The sequence below is a fragment of the Musa acuminata genome, chromosome BXJ3-2 (assembly GCF_036884655.1).
Source record: "Musa acuminata AAA Group cultivar baxijiao chromosome BXJ3-2, Cavendish_Baxijiao_AAA, whole genome shotgun sequence".
Classification (NCBI taxonomy): Eukaryota; Viridiplantae; Streptophyta; class Magnoliopsida; order Zingiberales; family Musaceae; genus Musa; species Musa acuminata.
In genome coordinates this window covers 33,925,053-33,947,588 of record NC_088350.1, presented here as the reverse complement: position 1 = coordinate 33,947,588, position 22,536 = coordinate 33,925,053, and the positions used below count along the sequence as shown (strand labels likewise).

The following is a 22,536-nucleotide window of genomic DNA, read 5'->3' as shown; positions in this document are numbered from 1 at the left end:
TTTGATTCTGCAATGATAGAGCGTCGACATAGATGTAGAGTGACGAAAGGACTGCTCGGCAATTATGTCGACATCGACACCAATAATATCGTCGTCTATTACTTAAAATGAAATATTAAAAATATATTTTTACCCTTTAATTTTATATTTTCATTCGTAAAACTGATATCGTTAAGATAAATAGACATATAAGATATCAATATAACTTTTTAAAGCATAGAAATCGAGATACTAAATGTAATAAACTATAAGGATAACATGTAAGATAGAAGATAATATGTAAGGTAGAAGTATAATAACATGAAGTTTTGGATGGACGTAAGTAATGGCATATATTAAAGATATTTTGTATTCTAAAATTTCTAATTTAAAATACGTGGTTTCCAAGCTGACAAACTCGTGTATACGAACACCCTATACAATTATGTGTAATTGAAATAGCAAATGCCTATCAAGAATTTTAATTAAATCATTTGTGATTACTCGTGACTCATTCTTCGACATTTTCGAAATCCTTCATATGTAGCCCATCAATAATCCATATTTATTTCAATCTCAAGATGGCTAAGTCTAACCGTAGATGAGAAAAATACCATTTTGATCATCACTAGTATAAACGCTTCAATTAATCCGAAAACATTATTTTCCCATCCTCTGTCTCCGACGACGCACCAATCAGGTAAATAGCCCCGGTCGAACCTGGTGGGTCCCCCTCGCTTTCCTGGCTGATGTCTCGCCGTGGCAGGCGATCACGGCGCAAAACCATCCTCCCTTCTGATCATTTATTATTATTATTATTATTATTATTATTATTATTGTATTTTGTATATAAGGAAGGAAAAAAAAGCATTTATTTTTTCTCTCCCAAAAAAAAAAAAAAAAAATAGAAAGAATCCGCGACTCCTCTCTCTGGTGACAGGTAAGGAGGGGAAAGGGAATTCGGGGTTGGCGCACACGCTTCTCCTCGTTTAGGGATTCCCCGTCTCCGCCTCTCCGGCCTTTCGATTACTCCGGTTTCGATTGCCCGGGGAGGAGCACCTCCTGTCGTCTTCGCTTGAACCCGGTCGGATCTCCACGGAAAGATCCCGTTTTTGTATTCGTTCGATTGGTTCCTTAGGGTTCCGGGGTCGCGGCGATGGCCGGCGCGCTGGTGGATCGAGCCACGAGCGATATGCTGATCGGCCCCGACTGGGCGATGAACCTCGAGATCTGTGATATCCTCAATCACGACCCGGGGTATGTGATTCTACTGTGCCTTCTTCCTTTCCTTTCTTTCGTTTGTTTATTAAGCATCGGAGTTGCTTTCTACTGTTGCATTTGTTTCGTCATTTGGTGCTCTGAATTTGATTGTTGTCACATGCGAATGGAAACTTAGTCTTGCTTTTGTTGGACTTGGTTGTTTATTCGGTGAAACTGGGGCGTAAACATGGTCTTTGAGTTGACATCCGTAAAACATAAGGACTAACGGTACGAAATTCTTACCCTGGTTGTCAAGGTGGGAAACTTTGATGAACTAGTTTACTAGTTTTTCTTATCTCTAGATCAGGAGTATTGTTTTGGATGACGTTCTGAGGAACTGAATCATCTAAAGCTTGGGTAGTATCCAATACGACAATTTTGAAGTTCAGCAATGAAAGTCGCCAATGGAGGGCTGCAGGATACGTGTTATTAGTTCAGATGCAAGATCAACACCACTGATGCCATAGATGGACTATGAAATGGGAAAATGATCAGTATGGCATTTTATGAAGGGTGATCTTTAATAATTCTTTTCCAGAATTGTTTACGGTGGCATCTGTGAGAAATGATATGGAAGAATTGGAACTGTATTTCCACAAAATTGGGATGCAGTGACTGCTTGTTACTGTGGTTCTTTTCTAAATCCTTTCTTTTGCTTTAGAAGTCCACTCCTTAAGGTCAAAGTCTGGTTGTCATTCCAGACAGCGGCACTACTGAAACTCAGAACTTTGGAATGAACCTAATGGTTTATAGAAAGAGATTATCAGGATTAGAATAAATGGAAGATATCTATAGGGCTTTTGACTGAGGTTTCAAATTCTGTAATGTGCTGATTGGGGTAATGTTCCGATCCCATACCCTTGCTTGCCATTGCCTCCTCCGATCTGCCAGGGGGAGGAGGAGGAGGAAGCCTACATGGTGTTCTTGATGACCACCTCCCATCGCCCCCCTGCTGATCTGCCACTAGTCTTCACCATTGACGTTAGAGGATGACTGCTGCCTGTGGTCGCCTCAGCTGATCCACCACTAGTCATCACTTGTGACACTAGGGGGGATATCAGAATGGGTTTCACGTATCATGTGCTTGGGACTTTAAATTAAATAAAGATTGTTCAGAGGGGAAAAAAGAAAAATATATATATAAGTGAATAAGAGAAGGAAAAGATACAAAGGAGAGGGAAGAAAAAGAGTTGAGACAATTATTCTTAAAAAATATTATTTTTACGAACAATTATTTTTTAAAAAAATGAACATGTGTTTTCTCATATGATGATGGACTACTCCATTTGCATGCATTATTCACTTTTCCAATTTTGATTTAATTCTTTCTTAAATTTTGTTATCAGGCAAGCTAAAGATGTTGTTAAGGTCCTCAAGAAACGTATTGGGCATAAAAATTCTAAGGTTCAGCTTCTTGCACTAACAGTAAGTACTTCAGCCAGTTTGGCCTTTAATTGTACATTATATATCCAGGTAGCTTTCTCATATGAAAGGGTTTCGAGTCCCCAGATGTGCCTTGTGCATATGTGGTAACAACTAGTGCATCTTGTAATATATACATAAGGAAAAAATGTTAACAACAATTGGTTCATAATACCCTTTTGGGAGTCACTTGCTATTGGCTTTTGAACTTTCATGATGCAACTATTTGTTGAAAAAATTATGGTAAATCTTTATGCATATTTTGTATATTTGTTTCACACTGTTGTCTACTTTGATCTTGTTTCTATGGATGCTCTCATTTCTTAGTGCTTCTTACACCTTTTAAGATGCCATTTTCACTTTTAAGTCTTTTCTGAATTGCTTTTCGTTTTATTGTTTGATTCTATCCTCCAAAGGTGTCTGTTTTATAAGTTATTTTTAGTGATTCTATCCTCCATTTTACTTTCTAGGTTTCTATTTTAGGTTGATTGAGCTACTCTCATGTACAATGTGGCTGACTGATTGCACTTTAGGCTTACATGAAGCAATATTTTTGTTCTTTGTTCTTGTCACTATTTCAACCTTAGTTTTTCTCAAGGCCAAGATTTGCAACTCAGGTCACGTATCATGTTTGTGCCAATTATAATTTCCTTGTTATGTAGTTCAATTTATAAAATGAAGACCATGTCTTCACAGAAGATAATAAAGCATTTGATTCATTTTAGTTACTCTTTAAATTTGTTTCTTTTAATTTACTTTATGTGCCTTTGTTTATCTATTCCCTTGGAGATTTACTCTCTTTTGCAGTGTTGATGGCCCTTTTGCTAAATACTAGTGACATGGTTATATATATTAATTATTTGCATCTCATGCACTCAGCGATTTCGAGGTTTATGCAGTACATATTAGTCCAACACTCCTAAGATTCAATTCTCAACAAACTCTTGACATAATTTATCTGTATTTTGGTAGCATCATTACTGCAGAAATCATATGTTCTATACTGCATATCTTTTGTTGGTTGTAAACACACTAGTGTACTTTTTAAGTTGTTTTTTTTTGTGGAAAGACTCAAGTTCCCCTTTAAGTTTGATTTATTTAGAGAGAGAATTAGAAAGAGAGAGAGAGAGAGTATATATGAGTCACTGTTTAACCGTTAAAAGAAGAACAAATGAACCAGACTAAACCACCTGTAAAAGGGCGGTCCGCCTCCCGGTTCACACCCGCAGATCCTAAGGGCAAGACCCTTTTAGTTTAGGCTCGAGCTAGCATAACTTTAGTTCAAATCTGATTCGGGCCCAAATCAAAGACTCGAGCCCTTTTAATCAAGCACTTTAATGATAGGCTTTTGTTAATTTGAACCTCGTTCTCGTCTTGGTGCTGAGACAGTTTTCAACCAACTAGTTTCATTGGAAAGCCATTGGAGATGACATAAATAGGTAAATACCTTTTTTACGAGTAACAAATCTGTCATGCAAACTGAGTGTTTTGTTCTTCTTGGTGTTGTCAGAATTAGTATGCAAAGCTAGCATTTAGCTTGTGTCTTGTCTTGGCACAGACATTGCTATTGCACTTGTGGCATGGCACTAGCACTTAAGTGGTTTCCTTGGATAGCGTGAAGGTTTTGTGCCACTGTGTTAGTCCTTGGGCTGATGAAATGTACTATCTTTAGATAGAAATGGTTCCTGATAGTGTCCTAGCTGTGATGGAAAATTTTCCATGCCATTGGCTGAAACTGATGTGAGACATAACTTTAAACTTTCAAAACATTAATTATCTCAATACATTGGAACCCCTCAGTGGTGAGGGATACCCTTCCCACATATTACCTATGAGGTGGACATCAAAGATGGCTTACCTTGGAACCTTCGCAGGTGGTAGTGAGGGATATTCCTTCCTGGTAAGTACCTATAAGGTGGACATTGAGGGTTAAGCTAGCTGCTATGTTCCACATGAAGGTTTTGGGTGACACTTCTCCTTTTCTTACTCTTGGACAGGACCGCATTGAGTTGTAGGCTTCTTTTTCTTGCAGTAAAATGTCACATTTCACAGCATATTGTGTGTCTTCCTTTTGTTGAAAAATCTGTGCATGTGTGGGTGACCAAAGCACATCACCCTTGTGATCGTTTGGGAAGTTAACTTACTTTCTATGGTATTACAACGAAGAAGTATACATGGATTTGCAAGTAGACAGCAATCCATAGCAGGCTGGCATGGTTTGGAACAGGTCAGCACATGTTATGCCAGAAACAAATTGGCATACATAATGACAACTTGTGCCAGTAGTCCCAACATGTTTGTGTTGGTTGGGTACGAGCATGCTGATTTGAAGAAATGCGGTTTTCTAGGCAGACAGAGGAAAGCAAATCAAGGAGAGATAAAATAAAGAGTCAAGGAGAAAGAGAGAAGAGATCAGCTAGCAGGCCAAAGAAACTTGATTTCTCAATTTAAATCATGTCAACATGTAATTTGATTGATGACATATCTATATTTGGAACAAAGTCTTAAGAAATTTTCTTATGGGACTTTCCATGAGATGGAAAGAAATCCAATAAATGTCATATTTCCTGTTCTTGTGCCTAAACATGGACTTGAGTTAAACTTAAACTGAACCATATAAGATGTTGTGATGTGCATCTACCTTGGACCGTCTTTTGTTAGCCAATGTACATTTGCTTATTGTCTAAACTAGCCTCCTTGACCGTCAAAAGGGCCCAAGTTTGTGTAAATTCTGCTTGTTCAGAATAAGACAACTTGATACAACCCTCTAGTGTGTCCATCTAGCATAATTCAGCGCATAAAGGTCCAAATCATGAATTAAGTCATGTCAAACATTAGACAAACAATCTTCTGGTCAAGGACTCGCATGCTTCTGGTAAATAAAAAAGGACATATTAAGCTTTAGAATAGAAATGGACATCTTAATACTAGTTTTGAAGTGGAGAAGCCTTCTTTGAAAACTCCTTTAGTCAAGTTAAAAAGGTAAGGGCTGATCAAGCCTTCTCATCATGAATTTTCTATTTTGATTCTACGTTAGGGTTGATTTTCGTCATTATTTTAGTAGTTAATTTAATTGGTCAAAAGAACTTTATCTTAAGTTTAATTTGTATCTGAGAGTTGTAATATGAATTTAGTATGAGTTAGGCAAACAATTTTACCATAGAGATCTGTATTTTGAAGGTTTTAAGTGTCTCTTTAGTGGGTTGATGGGATTAACATCTCCTGCAACCCTTGTATGTGTAAGAAGATTGTAAACCTAGGGCCATATGAATAAAAGATTCTTTATTTTATTGCAATAAAGTGATTTAATTTTTTAATTCAGTCTTTTTGTTGGTGGCTGTGGGTGGCTCCGTCGTCATCTTGAGATGAAGATATGCATTTTAGAAGCAGTACTCTAATATACAGCTTAAGGTGATAATTCAAACTATACCAAATCAGTCCTGGTTGAATGAATCTGGACATCTACTAAAAATTAACAGAAAATCCCTGGTATATGAAACGTAAATTTAACGTACACTTCAATAAAACTCATATTAGATATACTCTAAATTTACCTATATCCTACTTCGCTGTCATGGGCTGCATCATGAATTTACCATATCATGCCAGAAATATTTCGGCAATTACTTGTTTAACAGTTGACAATTCTTTCTAAATAACTTCAGTTAGATAAATAGTTTCCTATGTTTCATGCCAATTTTATATTTTTATATCTTGTTTATCTTACATTGATTTACCACTTATCAGGATATTGATTTTATGTTGCAGCTACTGGAAACAGTGATAAAAAATTGTGGGGACATAGTTCATATGCATGTTGCTGAGAAAGATATACTGCATGAGATGGTCAAGATTGTAAAGAAGAAGGTTTTATTTTTTTTTCAAATTTAGATATTTCCTTGTTTATTACCTTTTACTTGCTGCTGATCATATTTCTGATTATTTTTCTTACAGCAACCTGACCTTCATGTGAAGGAAAAGATACTTATATTAATAGACACATGGCAAGAAGCTTTTGGTGGTCCACGGGCAAGATACCCTCAATACTATGCAGCATATCAGGAATTATTGGTAAGCTTTGCACATTTTTTTTATTGCTATGAAGTATCAATTGATATGCGATTCTTCTATTGGGAATAATTTAGAAATAAGATGCTGACATGTGAAACAGTTAGGATTTTGGATTAACTGTTGCCAAATTAGTACTCAGTTTTTTATGTTATCTAAATGTATTGTTGTTTCCTTCTCTATCAGAGAGCTGGAGCTGTATTTCCACAGAGATCTGAGAGTTCTGCACCTATTTTTACTCCTCCACAGACGCAACCTTTGCGATCATATCCTCCATCAGTGCGAAGTCCTGATTATCAAAATGAAGCACCTGAATCTTCAGTTGCATCTGATTTTCCTGTTTTGAGGTGCTATCCCTATCTTCTCAGTTGTTTGTAATGTATTTCAGTGGCAAACACGATAGTTGCACTGATGCTAGTTCTTCCCTTTCTCATTTTCTCACTGTGATGGTTACCTTTCTGTTTTGATAGCCAAACCTTTAAACTTTTTTTTTGCCCTGATAGTTGTGTTTAGCTGCTATATTTGTGTTTGTTGAGTATGACTACGAGTTTTGTTGGTTTACCATTTATGACATTTAAGTGAAAAAACTATGCCTAGTGGATATCTTGGTTGGTTGAATGGTCATGTTCAACCCATGTTAGCTCAGATTCGATATCTTGGGTTCAAGCACTCAAATTGCAATTTCTAGAACAATCTTTTATTTTTTTTTGTCATTTTTATCTACTATTGTTCACTGAACTAGTTTTAAGTAAGTTTTTATTGTTAAATACATGATTTTTTATTCCAATAATTGCATGTTTGAACTATACAAAAATTTTCTTTCGTTGCATGCCCCTGTAACTTTTGTGTCTGGTTAAATACTTCTGGAAGTTTTGTTTCATTCACTTAAAATCACAATTTTAAGACCAATCTTCTAGCTTTTCTTTGTTCATTTTGATCTGCTCTAGTTCACTAAACTAGTTTAAAGTGAGTATATATAGACTATACATAGATATTTTTTTCCCAATAAGTTCCTCAAATCTGTATTATAGAACAAAATTAGCATATGTTCATTTCTATCCCTGTAAAATTCCTATTTGATTCATTAACTTAAAGTTCCATACATTATTGGTTCTGGTGCTGTACTTTAAAGACTGAATTTCTATTTAATTTTTCAGCCTCACTGAAATTCAGAATGCTCGTGGTATCATGGATGTACTTTCAGAAATGTTGAATGCCTTAGATCCTGGAAACAGAGAGGTATTTTGCACTTTGAGAGTTTCTTTTATAATATTTATTAGCACGTTATCCCAAACACCATTTTAGTTCAAACTGGCAATTAACACTCCAGTTTTGAAAATCTGGCATGCAACTTTTTTCCTGGACCATGATATCCAGGCATTGATTAATAAAATGTAGTGGAGGGTGAATATTTTTTTGCTGTGTCATTAATCTGGTTTACTGTAGCTAGACTCATTATTGAAAACTCAATACTCATGGCTCAATTTAGAGTTGATAGTATTCTCTGGTTTCTCCTGTGTATGCCAATACATTTATGACCTGATTTTTCCAATGCTAAAACAAAGATATGAAATGTAATCAAGCTCAGCCAAGGTTGTTTTTATGTGCAGGGACTTAAACAGGAGGTAATCGTTGATCTTGTTGCTCAATGCCGTACTTACAGACAAAGAGTGGTGCATCTCGTGAACACAACTGCGTATGTTCTCTCAGTTATGTTTTCCACATTTTCTGTGTTTATAACAGAAGTATGATGGACAAAGATCGGACTAATCTAGTTTCCTTGCTGTAAAAGTCATTTTTTTGAGTCAACATCTAAATTTGTATCACAAAAAGATGAAAGCTTAGCACATTTGATTCACTAGAATTGAGTAATAATTCTTATTCTTATGGTTCTTCTCTTGTTTATCTTTTCACCTTTTTCATTGCATTTCTTCATGGAGGTATTTTAGAGTTAATATTGTCAGTGGTAGCTACGCTTGTCTATCACATGTAACGTGAAGTATTCGAATTGGCATATGCTACTTTGCGAAATTTGGGCTACTTGACTGTTCTCATCATTTTCAAGATTGCAGTCTTTTATATTTTATGCTGTTTGTGACAGAGATGAGGAGCTGCTTAGTCAAGGACTTGCTCTGAATGATGATTTGCAGAAGGTACTTGCGAAGCATGATGCTATTGCTGCAGGACTTGCTCTTCGTGTGGAGAAACGAAAGTCACTTCAGACACTCGTCAATATTGATGATTCTTCAGCAAGCAAAGAGCCACAACAGAGGTGGTTGGCTTTCTTTTAAGTAATTTGCTATTTACAAACTGTGCACTATATTTGTTACACCATAGAAATGCCCATGCGAAGTTAAGAGGAAATCTGAACAGCTTTACTGAAAACTGTTTAAATTTCTAAGAACAAAATTTCTACTGAGGATGCACTTCTGTGATTGGCTTGGATGTGTTGTGGTGGTTATACAAGTTGATCATTGTTGATCTCTTTAAAGCCTTTTGTTTAGTTGATTTATTTTTAACCAATCTATTTTATTTAAGATTGACCGTTAGAACATGTTATACTTATGAGTGGAATCTTCAGCTTTATCAGTAGCATTTATTTCTGGCTTACATCTATAGTGCTTAATGAGGCTTCCTTTCATGTTCGACTTTGATGTAGGCCATCAAGTACAAGCACAAGTAACCAGCCTCCTCTTCAGCAACTATTGCTGCCTGCTCCTCCATCCGATGGTGCAGGAACCACTTCAGTAAAAGTTGATCCCAATATGGACCTTCTTAGTGGCGAGGACTACAATAAACCTACAACAGAGAATCTGCTAGCTCTTGTTCCTGTCAGTGAACCGCTCAACAATTCTGCTTCTGACCAGAATGTCTTGGCACTCGCAGACATGTTTTCTCCAAACGACTCTACCAATAACAACAAAAATCCTGCAAACTCTTTTGATTCAAATTCTACATTTCCAACACAACAGACATATCCTGCTTTTTCGAACCTTCAGCAGCAGGCTCAGCAGACACAACAGCCTCAATTTTTTACTAATGGAGGCATCCCAAACTCAGGGGCACCTCAATTTGAGCAGTCAAGTCATGACCAGGGAATGCAGCTCAACCTGGCAACCACTCCATGGAATGGTCAGTTTGCTCCAGCATATAATCCACAGCAGCAGGCACTAGGTTATGGTAAGACCATTGTCTTTTCCTCTAAAACTTTATAATGCTCTTTTTCCCTGTAATTTTGCCTATATTTTGTTACAAATGTATTCTTCAAATGTTTTAGGTTTTTTTAGTCATTGATTGTTCTAAAAAACCTACAGGATGAATAAAATGAAAAATAGCACTTGTTTGTTCTGCAATTAGCATAAACCTATGCCAGAGGAAAAATTACACAAATATGGCTATAGGACAAATAATATATTATGGATCAGAATGTCGCATACTTAAAATTATGTCATATACTGAAAGTACAATTTAAACTAACAATGCCAAACTGGATGAATGACATTATACAGTAGATACAATAAGAAATGATGTGCTTTTACTAAATTAGAGGTATCTGTAGTTATTGTAAGGATGAGAAAATATTATCTATGGTGGTCAGAACATACACAAAGCCAATTGTCATATGCACCAACAAAAAATGCCATTCAATCTGGATTTGGATATCTAGAAAGAGTTATAGAGGTGGACAAAGGAAAGTTTATCATCAGTAATAAAAAAAGACACCAGGGCTATCCTTAACGACAAGAATCTTGCAGAAGCCCCATCACACTCTTATTTAAATTTACATGATTTGGAATCTTTTGAAGAATCAGATTTCTAAACAATAGCAAAGCCATAAGTCTCAACTAGAAAAGGTTGAAAGAATCAGATTTCTAACATTTGGAATAATGACTCTTAATATCTGGAACTACCTTCCATTTTATCTTGAATTGTATTATTTATCATCACCTCTCTCCAACACAACAAAACTTCGATCTAAAACCATATTTTGCTTTATGTATAAGTTGTTGAACACAAATAAATTGAGAAAAAAATTTAAATAAAGTGTTGATTTTTGAGTCTTCTTTTCTCAAGTTTAAGCATATTATGTTTGATAAATGCACAGATATGTGCGTGCTCATGTATATAAGGGGAGAACAGTGCAAAAAACCTGCCACCAATGTGGGATTTTGGAAGGATCAATATACATCGGCTTACCCCTACGTGCAAAGTGACTTTCTATAAGTCAACATTTGTAATAGTTGAATGGACCCTGTTAACTCTCATAGAGGATTTCCTTTACCGTGTCACCAATATACTATTTGAAGATAAACACAAATATTTATATGTATGTAGCTATATACATATATGTATATTTCTACATGTGAACGAGTAATAAACATCCATACATATACCATAGCATGTACACATGCTTTTTAGCTGTTTCATACCCCTGCCCTTTTGAAGCTACCTCTTGAACTTGTATCTGTGGCTCTGTGCTTGCACCTTCTTCAAGTTGTTAGGGCTGTTAAAAGGTGATACCCCAGTATTTTTTAATAGTAAAAACGGATTTCTGTAGGCAACTTACACAGTTGGAATAGAAGGCTTTTTGTCATCGACGCTGGCAGTTTAAGCACAATTGGTTGGAGAAAGAATATGAAATGTGTTTTTTTATATTCTTTTTATTTGTGCTTCAAAATCATTTCACTGGAGTTCTCTATCTGCTACATTGCTTGGCTTGATTCTTTTTAGTTTTATGCCCTTTTGTATGAGTGTCGTCTGAATTTTACAGATGCAAATGATCAAAGTGGAGCTCTTCCCCCACCGCCATGGGAGGCACAACCTGTGCAGAATGAAATGCCTGGCTTGCAGCATCAACCACTTCAAACCGATCAGCTTAGTGTGCATCCCTTATCAGTTCAAACTGCTCAACTCCGGGGCATGCAAGCTCAACCCATGCTCGGCAGCCAGCTCGGAGGCATGCAACCTCAACAAACGTCAGGCGGTCAGCTTGTAGGAATGCCTCCACAACATATGATGGGCCCTCAGCTTACTGGGTTGCAACCTCAGGTTGTCCAGGGCGATCAGTTTGTAGGCATGTATCCTCCAATGCAGAACAGCCAGATGAGAGCCATGTATCCGCCACAGATATTCGGAGGTCACATGGTTGGTATGGGTCAACAGCCTATGCAGGGGACAGGCTATGGGTATGGGCAGCAGCCGGGTGCTCAATTCTATGATCCAATGAGACCTACATACCCTTATTATACTCCAAATGCACTCGGGCAGACAATGTATGGGCTTTCGGTGCAAGATAATAACACGTACGCGAGTAAGGCTTCGTCATATCAGATGCCGACATCCTCATCTTATCTGCAGAATTCGAACAAACCATCAAAGCCCGAGGATAAGCTCTTTGGTGATCTTGTTAGTTTGGCCAAAAACAAAGCTAAATAAGCCTCTACTCCTAAGGTCGAGATATTGTAAAATCAGTGTGGAACTGTTTCTTCACACATTTTTTTTTTGATTTGATATGCTGGTTCTGGTACTTGCTTTCCTTACATGTATTATCTCTTTCTGCCTCCTCATTTGTATGATGTCCTTTTCTTTTAATCATGTACATTTAGAGGGGAAAAGGATAAAGGTTGATTAGAAAGATTTAAGATACTTTTTTTGGTTATGTTCATGTTTGATGATTCAGAGATCAAAATATGAGTCCATACAGTGCTTCCAGCAAGCACTCACTTTTTCTCTCTATGATGCTGTAATTACTTGATCTCCCAGTGACAAATATTGTGTACTAATGTTAAGATATATTAGAGAATCCATTGCATTTAGTCTCTAAGATATTGTGGCCATTATGTTGATGACAATTTTGTGAACTTGTTATATATAAATATATTGACCGATTTACTAATTAGATTGTTTAAGTCTTAGAAAGACTAAAATGTCCTTAATTCTTCTTTTATGATAATGAAAAATTTTATTATAAGAGTGAAATGGAATAATCATCTTTTTTTTTTAATAAAAAAAAGAAATCAGAAGTGGACGATGTACACACACAAATCTAATACGTTAGTTATCTTTAGTATTTCGATCTCTATATTTTAAAAAATATATTTAATCCGTTTATCTTAGTTACGTCCGACGAAAATAAAAAATAAAAAGATAATTTTAATTAGTGTTTAATTAGCCATGCAATACACCGAGAGATCGTAGAATGTACGAGGCATATTCCTTGTTCGTGTGAGATGCAGTGCAAGATGCGTCTACCAGACTGTCATGGACAAACTTTTAAACAAGGTGTTTGATGTAATGCTTATATCTGTCCGTGTCTATTGGCATGTTCATGCCTTGTACAGCATGTAAAGGGGCGGCCGAAGGCTTAATAGTATCATTTTAGTTGGGTTGGTGGCCTCTTTAGGCTTGTAAATAAAGGTTGTGTCATGTGGACACGTGCGAGAGCTTTTCGGTCTGTAATGGACCATTTTACCCTTTGTTGTGCCACTGTTCAGAGCTTGTAAAGTCTGTTTGTAATTTGCATTGTCTATAAAGTATTTTTCGGACATGTCTGCTTGTGGATCCCGATTGAGGCGTTCTTTTTAACCCGTTCTCTCTTTGGTTGGTCCTAAGGGATAATGGGAGGCTTCGGGGAGGTTGACCTTTGCGGACGGACGCGCGAGGGTGCCGCACGACTTAGGCAAATCCAGCTAAGTCCGTGTCATATGGTATCAGAGCGGGACAAGCACTCATAGAAACACTTGACATGCAAACGTGGGGGACCTAGCGGGGCTGCGTTGAGGGCAGTCAGCACACGCGCGACCGTTTGAGGGAAAACGAGCATGGAGATGTAGGGAAAAGAGTCGCTCAGAGGAGCGGGCATCTGAGATTGGCATTCAAAGGAATGGCCAACCCTTCGCGCAAGAGGCACCACGAGAACAGGCAAGCTTGGAAGAATTTGGAGCGCACAAAGGTTGGGATGGCTGAGTTTGAGCTACGGCTCAACGTTGACAACTATACTTGATGGTGCTCTAGGCAAGCGAGGCGCTTGGCAAGAATGAGACCATCCAAGGTGGAATGAGTTGCTCAACGACCAAAAGAGTTATGCAAAGCTCACAGAGATGAGGGGAATTGCTAACTCGAAGAATTTGGTACTCATGCATGGGCTTGTATGCGGACGATGGAATGTTCGTGGCCATCCCAAGGCGACCGAGACTCGGCGCTATGGAGCATTGAAACTTTCTCGTCGGCATGCGAAGGATACGTCCGTAGGAGGCTGAAGTGTGCAATGAGTTCAGCATGTTGCTAGGCCTTGAGGGGTGCAGTGGGGGCTGTATTGACGTGGAGTCGCAATCTAGCAAGTGCGTTTGCAGGAGGCAGAACAATAAACAGTTTGTTCAGCAGATCGGAGTAGTCCAAGGGGATGGTGGTCTCCGAAATGAAGAGAGATGTTGCTCCAACGGGATAGTTATCCAGGAGGGATAAGTCCCGGCTCTCCAGAGGGAGAATCATGTGAGACGGACCTCACATGTTGAGGAGGAGTACCTCAACAAACAACAACTCCACGAAGCTCGATGGACTGAGCAAGTGGCGAGGAGTTGTCGCATGATCTCGCTTGAGAGAATGCATTGGTGGATGCATTGCGAGATCAAGTGGGGGAGCGACCTAAAGCAACTTAAATGAAGGCACACTTGGAGTCGATGTGGAGATCGGACTCAAGGGAGGGCTGACCCATGGAATGGTGGGCACGAGGGCCACCATCAACTCAATGCAAAAACGAGGAGCGGAGCAACTTGGGTGTAACTTGGCGAAGTACCCAAGCCGCATGAAGGGAGCCAGCAGAGAAGTTGGAACATGGAGCAGAGGCACAGTGCTTTCCTTAGACAGAGGTCAAGGACATGAACTCTTGCAGAGGCAAGAGTAGGATCATGTTGTTCCATGGTTCCTTCATTTTGACGGAGCGGACTCATCTTGCATGGTGCCAAAGACGAAGGGAGCTTCTGGGCACATGCACCTTATCTCGGAGGAGCATTTGATGAAGGAACTAAGGTGACTCAATTTGCGGAGGCGAAGTTGGGTTCAGAAGGCCTTAGCACGGGGCAAGAGGACGCAGAGGCGGGTACTCTTGAAGAATATGCCACAGTGTTGCCATTCGAGTTGCTATGAAGGAAGCGGTGCGCAGCGGAGATTGTGCTGGTAGGAGCAGAGGCCCAGGATCCAGACAATGGTGCACAAATTACAGTGAAGTCGGTGGACTTCGGGAGCTACTAGGCGACGGACTGTCCTAGAGCAGTGCTTCATCTAGGTGTGACCCAAGAGTGGGTGGATGAAGGTCGATTACCAAAGGAACGAACAAAATCGAAGGTGGAGGAGACCCTGCGATGTATTGGCAGAGGCCACACATGGAGGGTTCACAATTCGAGTTTATTCCACATGGATCAGAATGCAATGGAGATGTCACCAGGAGGCGACATGGTGCAGCGGATCGTGGTGGAACAGTTCGTGGCAATGCGACACACACGATATAGTCCCGGGAGGGACTGGATCATATGGAGGTATGATCGGGAGCTACTGGGAGCTCCACTTCGGTGAACAACACGACAGCAAGAAGGGCTATGGATTCAAGGAGTGAAGGCCATGGTACCGCAGAGGTGGGTCTTCCGTGCGTGCATCGAATTTTGCATCGGATGAAAACCTTGGTCATCAGCATATGGGGGCTGGGTTCCACCAAGGGAAAAGTTCGAATGCAAGTACCAGTGAGTTCCATGGGAGGAACTTGATCATACAGAGGTATGATCGAAGCAGCTGGAGAGTTGGACTGCTCCAGAGCTCATATTCGCTTAAGGGAGCCCGGCAAGTCAGAGGACAAGGCCGAGTAAGCGAACGTTGCTACCAAGGAAGCTAAGGAGAACAGAATCGGTGCAAACCCTACAACATGATGGCAGAGGCCATGCATGGGAGTTACAGTCTGTCTTTCCATCGACCAAACAGACTGCTTGGAGAACACAGAGGTGTTGAAGCAGGAGGTCGAAAGGGGCGAGGAAGCGACGACGAGTCCAGCGGGACTTAGCTATCCAAAATCAAGCATCAGTTAGAATGGAGGTGGACTCAGAGGAGTGCCACGGAGACATATCTACTGATCGTGAAGAAAAGGGATACAGATGCGAGGAGACGGATAGTAGGACCATGGGCATGGCAGCGCCATGGTACCGCAGAGGCGGGACTTCCGTGAAAGTCATTGATCCCTTGCTCTCATGGAGGGAGAGCGCTTGGTCGTGAAAGGGGCCGAGGAGGTGGAGAATGCAGAGGCAATCTTCAAGTACCGAGATAAGGCTGAAGGGCAGAGGCCGAAGAACTTCATAAGACCGGTGTCAACAAGTTTCTCATCAAGATAGCCGTAAGTGAAGGACTTCGGGTCATGCAAGAGTGCACGACCAAGGAACGAAGCAAGCAGTATGCGGTGCTGTACCTTTGCTACTCAGTGGAGTAGGCAGCAGGGTTGATGGAGAAGACGGTACAATCCCAGAGGCGACCTCATCTATCAGAGAATTACTCTAAGTTGGGGTGAAAACTTCCTGCATTCCAGAAGTTCAATGGCATTGAGAAGGTGAATCACAGTAGCTAACTCAACGCAAGGAGTGCAAACACTTCAAGTACTTCAGAAGTGTGAGCAAAGAGCAGGCGAAGGCCAGTAACCAGCTCGATGCATGAAGTACAATCTCGAGGAGGCGGGCGAAGTCAAGTAACCTTTGCCTTCTCAACTCTTAAGAGAATGGGCGAAACCGAGTACCCCAGTTCTCTTATTTATCCAGCAGAGGAGCTCTGCACAAGTACAAAGACCCTTCGAGGACAATGGAAGACAATAGTTGTCAAATCCTCACCAACGGTGATCAGTGCTACTGAGAGTAGATTGTCCGCTTCATTTCCCAACGAAATGCCAATCGAAAGCGGAAGTGATGCGAACCTACTTGGATGTGACAACTAACTGAAAGAAGAGTCAATGAACAGATTTTGTGGAGGAAGGACCCAAAACTTCAGAAGTTTGCGAGGCGATGCTCGTTAAAGCTCCAACAAGCATCCACCCAGTTCAAGCAGCATGTGGAAATTTTGACAAACTGGCGCAGTAAGAATGGTCTTTTCCTTCATTTGGTGGATCCGCAGGAATCAACGAGGATCAACACAACTCAGCTAACCCCACACCAGAGTCAGAGTCATTGGCGAGTTGAAGCAGCATGGCGGATCAAAGGTTCGACTACTCAAAAACAATAGCGGAGAGCAGCTGGGAGCCAGGAGGCGCATTGCAGTTGGAGCAGAAGATTGAAGACTCAGCAAAGGCGAACAGTTGCAGTGTTCAGAAAGGCTTTGACGAGGACGTCGAAGGGATAAGTGGGGGAGAATGTCACGGACAAACTTCTAAACAAGGTGTTTGATGTAATGCTTATATCTGTCTGTGTCTATTGGCATGTTCATGCCTTGTACAGCATGTAAAGGGGCGGCCGAAGGCTTAATAGTCCCATTTTAGTTGGGTTGGTGGCCTCTTTAGGCTTGTAAATAAAGGTTGTGTCATGTGGACACGTGCGAGAGCTTTTCGGTCTGTAATGGACCATTTTACCCTTTGTTGTGCCACTGTTCAGAGCTTGTAAAGTCTGTTTGTAATTTGCATTGTCTATAAAGTGTTTTTCGGACATGTCTGCTTGTGGATCCCGATTGAGGCGTTCTTTTTAACCCGTTCTCTCTTTGGTTGGTCCTAAGGGACAATGGGAGGCTTCGGGGAGGCTGACCTTTGCGGACGGACGCGCGAGGGTGCCGCACGACTTAGGCAAATCCAGCTAAGTCCGTGTCAAGACGACGATCTTATCGTTCCACACTCTCGTTCACTTACGTTTTTGTTTCTGGTTCTCTTGATCGTCTCGATTTGCTTCTGTGCTAGGGTTCCTCCTTCGGCGAGAAGTTACTCGTGGTAGTTTTGTTCAGATTGCAACACGCCTCGAGCGTCGGCTGATACCGATTCTACAGCCGCCTCTTCTACCACATGGGTGCCATGGTTGCAGGTGACAAGTTTGCTTCTGGGCATCTCGCCTATTCCTGCTATTTTATTTGCTCTCTCTATCAAGTTTTACGCTAGAAGTCCGATGTGTGTGTTTGCGCGCGCGCTAGCATTTCATCCTTTTTAGTTTGATAGCTTCTAATTGCTCTACAAATTATTCTCATATTTTAGTATAAATCATAAGTTTTAAATCATATAAACTTATCCATCTACTACATAGGTTTGAGTTATATGCTATCCACAGGCGAGAAAAAAAAATTAAAAATATAAATTAAAATTATATCTCATGTACCTACTAAACTTCTAGATGGAATAATATTGATAAAAAAATTTAAGAATTCACAAAAAGAACATGACAATGGCAAGTTTATCAACAGGGTTAAATCAAGTACAACCAAGGAATGCTGCTCTTTAAGATCCCTCTTCAAAGGCTTTTTGTCAGGAGGTATACATGCTTGCAGGTTGCTGCACAGTAAGTACAAAATGGAATCTTTCACCACCAACTCTTTGTTGCAAGCATCAAAGATTCCCTTGGCTGCTGGGTTAAATTCCAGCTTGATCTCCACACTTTGGGATCTGCTAAGCTTTGTTGGAACTTATTTCTGACATACCAAAGGTCTCTTCATGCTAGTGAAAGCTTATGGTGTTTGAATCTTAATGGATTCATTCCAAAAATTGTCTCATGTACTCATCACCATTGCACTCCTAGGAGAGTTGTGTCTATTTGTCAGGCAGGACATGAGGCCTCAAATCTAATTTATAATGTTGGTATTGATGAATTTTTTTTTAGAAGCTCTTGCCTTGATGTCTGATATTAAAAAAACATCATACTTTTGAGTGCTTCTGGGATTTATCAAGTGTATGAAAGAGATTTTCTTTTTCAAGATTAATGTAAGAGGTTATACAAAAGATTTTATGCTTCGGTTTGAATTAATTTCACAAAGGTTTTTTTTTTCTTATATTATTTCATATAATGAAATTTTTTAGTTTGCCTCCTAAGATATAGACAAATGAAACATCCATGTAAATCTTATGTTTTGTTATTTTTTTGGAATGTATATTTTATTTGATTGATTTTTAGAGTTTTTTTATGTGGGTTTCTTCCCTACAGAGTGGTATATATCAGACTTAGATAGTTAATCCTCTGAAAAGCTTGCATCAAATTTTATAAAAGAATCATAATCACTTAAGTTGCTGCATTACAATTTTTGATGCATGATTATATTCAAATCTTGTAATCAAAATGGTGTACAGGGCAGCTTTCTTCTATGCATTTCTATTGCAGTGCTTATGTTTACACTTGATCCTGGAGTTTTTAGAACAAAATATAGATTTCTTTCCACCATAAAATTGATGAACACCTATATTATGTCAATTGTTGGTGGAAGAAGGAATCATTCCTTGTTCCTCTTTGTTCCTCAGGAATATGCCCTTTGTAAGCTATGGAGCAGATGACAGAAGTTTCACAATCACAATGTAATGCTAATTTGTAGCTATGCATCTAAAAAAATAGTATGTCTCATGCTGTCCACTTGAAAGAAATAATAGAATGCATCCAAAGATGGAAAGATTTATACTGTTGTAACAGCAGATATATGCCCATGAACAAGGGCAGAGATAGTGGATTGATTCTAAAGCTCAAGTCTTCCACTACTAAATTTAATGCTGTTTCAGCTGTATATAACATGAGTTTGATGTTTTTGGATGCCATTGGATCAATGATTAAAGAACAGAAGAAAACACCAGCTTAGAGGCCTCAGTCGAATCCTTTTAAGCCTCATGCTTCTCCATTTCCTGCAACAAGGGAAAGCTTTGGCATGGATTCACTCACTGTATCCACTGTGACTTGCAGCATTCGAAAGGCTCCTCACAAAGTAGCTCCTTTCAACTTCATGTCCTCACTCTCACCCTTCAAGGTTGACTCAACTAACAAAGCATTCGATTCTCCTCCTCAAAGATGGTAGTTTGACAGGTGATTGGATGTTCTTTTGCAGCCTGTTTTCAGACGATTGCAGCAACAATTTGTCTCATTAAAGGTTGAAGTTCCCAAGATCATAAAAACCACATCTTTGAATCTTTTAGATGGAGTGGTAGACTCGTTGTTCGAATTCGAAGAGCAAGCTGTATTCAATGAGGTATTCTTTCTCCAGAGAAACCAGACTGATGAATTATGGCGTAGACAGCAGAAGTCTCCGTGTCTGATGATACTATCATGAGGTGTTGCAGGGGAACTTTGCGCCTGTCGACGAGGTAGGAGAAGCTCTGCAGCTCTCAGTCATGGACGGGGAGATTCCGGATGATTTCCCAGAAGGCATCTACTTTAGAACAGGTGCTTCTGCTTCTCATCTTTGTGATGCATACTACCATTTACCAAGTCAAATAAAAACTTAGATCACATGTAAGCAATCCTTAGTAATTTACTTGCATCATTGATTCAACAACATAATCGATGCAGAAATGCAGTGATCTGAAGAGATTACAACTGCAAGAAATATTATTAGTTCAAGCAAGTCTAAGTTATAGTACATGCCATCTTTGATTAATCGGTATGCTCATGTTGTTGACAGGTCCAAATCATTTGTACCCAAATCAGACAGCTGCAGTCTCCATCTTTGGCAGAACAGGCTACACATGGGTTGAAGGTGATGGAATGCTTCATGCCACATATTTCAGCAAGGATGATGAAGGAAACTGGAAAGTTTCATACAAGAACAAGTATGTAGAATCAGAAACCTTCCTCATGGAGAAGAATAGAAACAAAAAGATGTTCATACCCGCAGCCGACGGCGATCCGACCGCGATTTTAGCAGCTTTTGTTCTTAACATGGTAAGCCAGGATTGCCTCAGAGGTCTCACTAACATTATCTTGGTGAATTTTAGGCCACCAAAGTATTTCCAATGCATTTTGCAGATGAGGTATGGGAAGGCAGTCAAGGATGATAGCAACACCAATGTGTTTGAGCATGCTGGAAAACTGTATGCAGTTTCTGAACAGTATCTGCCTTATGAGATTGATGCTTCGGATCTGCATACCCTAAAAGCCTGGGATGTCAATGGAGCTTGGCATCATCCCTTTACCAGTCATCCAAAGGTTGTGTGTCTCATTGTCATTAATACTGTGATATATGTATGCTAAATTCATCTGATTGTATTGGTGTAGAAAGCTCCACATACTGGTGAGATGGTCATCATGGGTGTTGACATCAAAAGGCCACATTATATATTGGGAATCATATCAGGTAATTGAAGTATGATCCTGATAACAAGGATACGAGTCCAAGTATGTTCAAGCTTGAGAATACACTGATGCTTTCTTCCTTTTCTTCTCCCCCTAAGCTGATGGTGGTGAGATGCTTCACAAAGTTGACCTGAAGTTTAGGACAGGGACTCTGGTCCATGAGCTCAGTGTAACTGAGAAGTGAGCATTCTACTCAACATTATTTCATGTGTCATTAATTACCATGATCATATCAAATTTAGCTATGCTGATACCATCATGGACTTGTGGTCTTCAGCTACAATATCATCATGGACTACCCCCTCAGGTTTGGCATCAACAGAGTGCTTGCAGGCAAATCGTGAGTTCACTGAAGCTTTCATCCTTAGTATCGTAGCTGCGTTTGAATCAGATTCAATCATCTTCCATGTCCATGGATTTGCAGCTTCATAGGTTATGACGGAGATGGGGAATCAAGAATAGGAGTGATGCCTCGTTTCGGGGATGCAGAATCCATTTCCTGGTTCACTGTTAGAAACCACTGCAGCTTCCACATCATTAATTCCTTTGAGGATGGAGACGAGGTAGACTCCGACGCACGAACTGCTACTGGTCCTTTCCGGAGGTTGAAGATGACTTGTTGTAGCTGATGAATGAGTCTGCAACAGGTGGTTGTGAGGGGGTGTAGAACAACAGGATCAGTGATCCCAGGCCCAGACCACAAGGCCAACAAAGCCGAGTGGTACCGAAGAGCATATCTGCAACCCAATGAGGACTCTCACAGCTTCGATCCTGCCACGGATGGGGTCCTCTTTTCTCGGCCTTACCAGTGGAGACTCAACATGAGAACCGGTGCAGTCAAAGAAGGATACCTCACGGGGAAGGAGATCGCCATGGACTTCCCGGCAATCAACCTCAGTTTCACTGGACTGAGGAACCGCTACGCATACGCTCAAGTAGTGGATTCAGAAGCAAGCTCAAAGCTAGGTGATGATCATCAAATCCTACGCAACCTAAGCTCGTGATCTAAGAATCGGTGTCTCTTCTGCAGGTCTCTCGAAATACAACATGCTGGCGAAGCTGCACTTCGGATTGCAAAATGAGGTTTTGAAGTTTCTGACGAAGAAGGGATTAATCGTGAGCGATCATTTGCTGCTTACTGACTGTGTGTTCGACTCGATGCCTGTCTCAGGACGACGAGGAGTTGGCGAAGGTCGAGTACCATGAGCTCGGCGACGGTGAGTACTGCACCGGGGCTCAGTTCGTCCAGAAACAAGAGGGAACAGAGGAAGAAGACGACGGATGGTTGCTTTGCTATGTTCATGATGAAAGATCAAACATATCCAAAGTAGCACTTCGATCTTGCTTTGATTTAAAGATTTGTGAAGGAAGATTTGGTGATTAGAGTTTGTGCATGTTTGCAGGTGTACGTGATTGATGCGAAGAGGTTCACCGAAGAGCCAGTGGCCAAGATAAGTTTGCCCCGCAGGGTTCCCTATGGTTTCCATGCTTGCTACATGTACGACTAAGAAACTCGAGATCAGTTCACGAAGAAGTGATGTGA

At 40.1% G+C, this 22,536-nt stretch overlaps 2 protein-coding genes across 2 annotated transcripts; both read left to right on the top strand.

Moving 5' to 3' along the window:
* Positions 1 to 886: 886 nt before the first annotated feature.
* LOC135631902 (TOM1-like protein 9) lies at positions 887 to 12,388 on the top strand. Its single transcript, XM_065139999.1, has 10 exons — positions 887 to 1,236; positions 2,586 to 2,664; positions 6,430 to 6,528; positions 6,616 to 6,732; positions 6,916 to 7,076; positions 7,887 to 7,968; positions 8,340 to 8,425; positions 8,831 to 9,001; positions 9,389 to 9,909; positions 11,501 to 12,388. The coding sequence occupies exons 1-10, from the start codon at positions 1,136 to 1,138 to the stop codon at positions 12,163 to 12,165; spliced, it is 2,082 nt and encodes a 693-aa protein (XP_064996071.1). The 5' UTR covers positions 887 to 1,135; the 3' UTR covers positions 12,166 to 12,388.
* A 6,968-nt stretch (positions 12,389 to 19,356) lies between these two features.
* Positions 19,357 to 22,530, top strand: LOC135631633 (carotenoid 9,10(9',10')-cleavage dioxygenase 1-like). The gene is made up of 13 exons (XM_065139371.1): positions 19,357 to 19,431; positions 19,750 to 19,890; positions 19,982 to 20,084; positions 20,323 to 20,582; positions 20,667 to 20,846; positions 20,916 to 20,994; positions 21,092 to 21,173; positions 21,271 to 21,333; positions 21,418 to 21,556; positions 21,641 to 21,959; positions 22,024 to 22,076; positions 22,165 to 22,320; positions 22,397 to 22,530. Exons 1-13 carry the CDS (start codon positions 19,357 to 19,359, stop codon positions 22,499 to 22,501), a joined length of 1,755 nt encoding a protein of 584 aa, XP_064995443.1. The 3' UTR covers positions 22,502 to 22,530.
* The last annotated feature ends 6 nt before the right edge of the window (positions 22,531 to 22,536 follow it).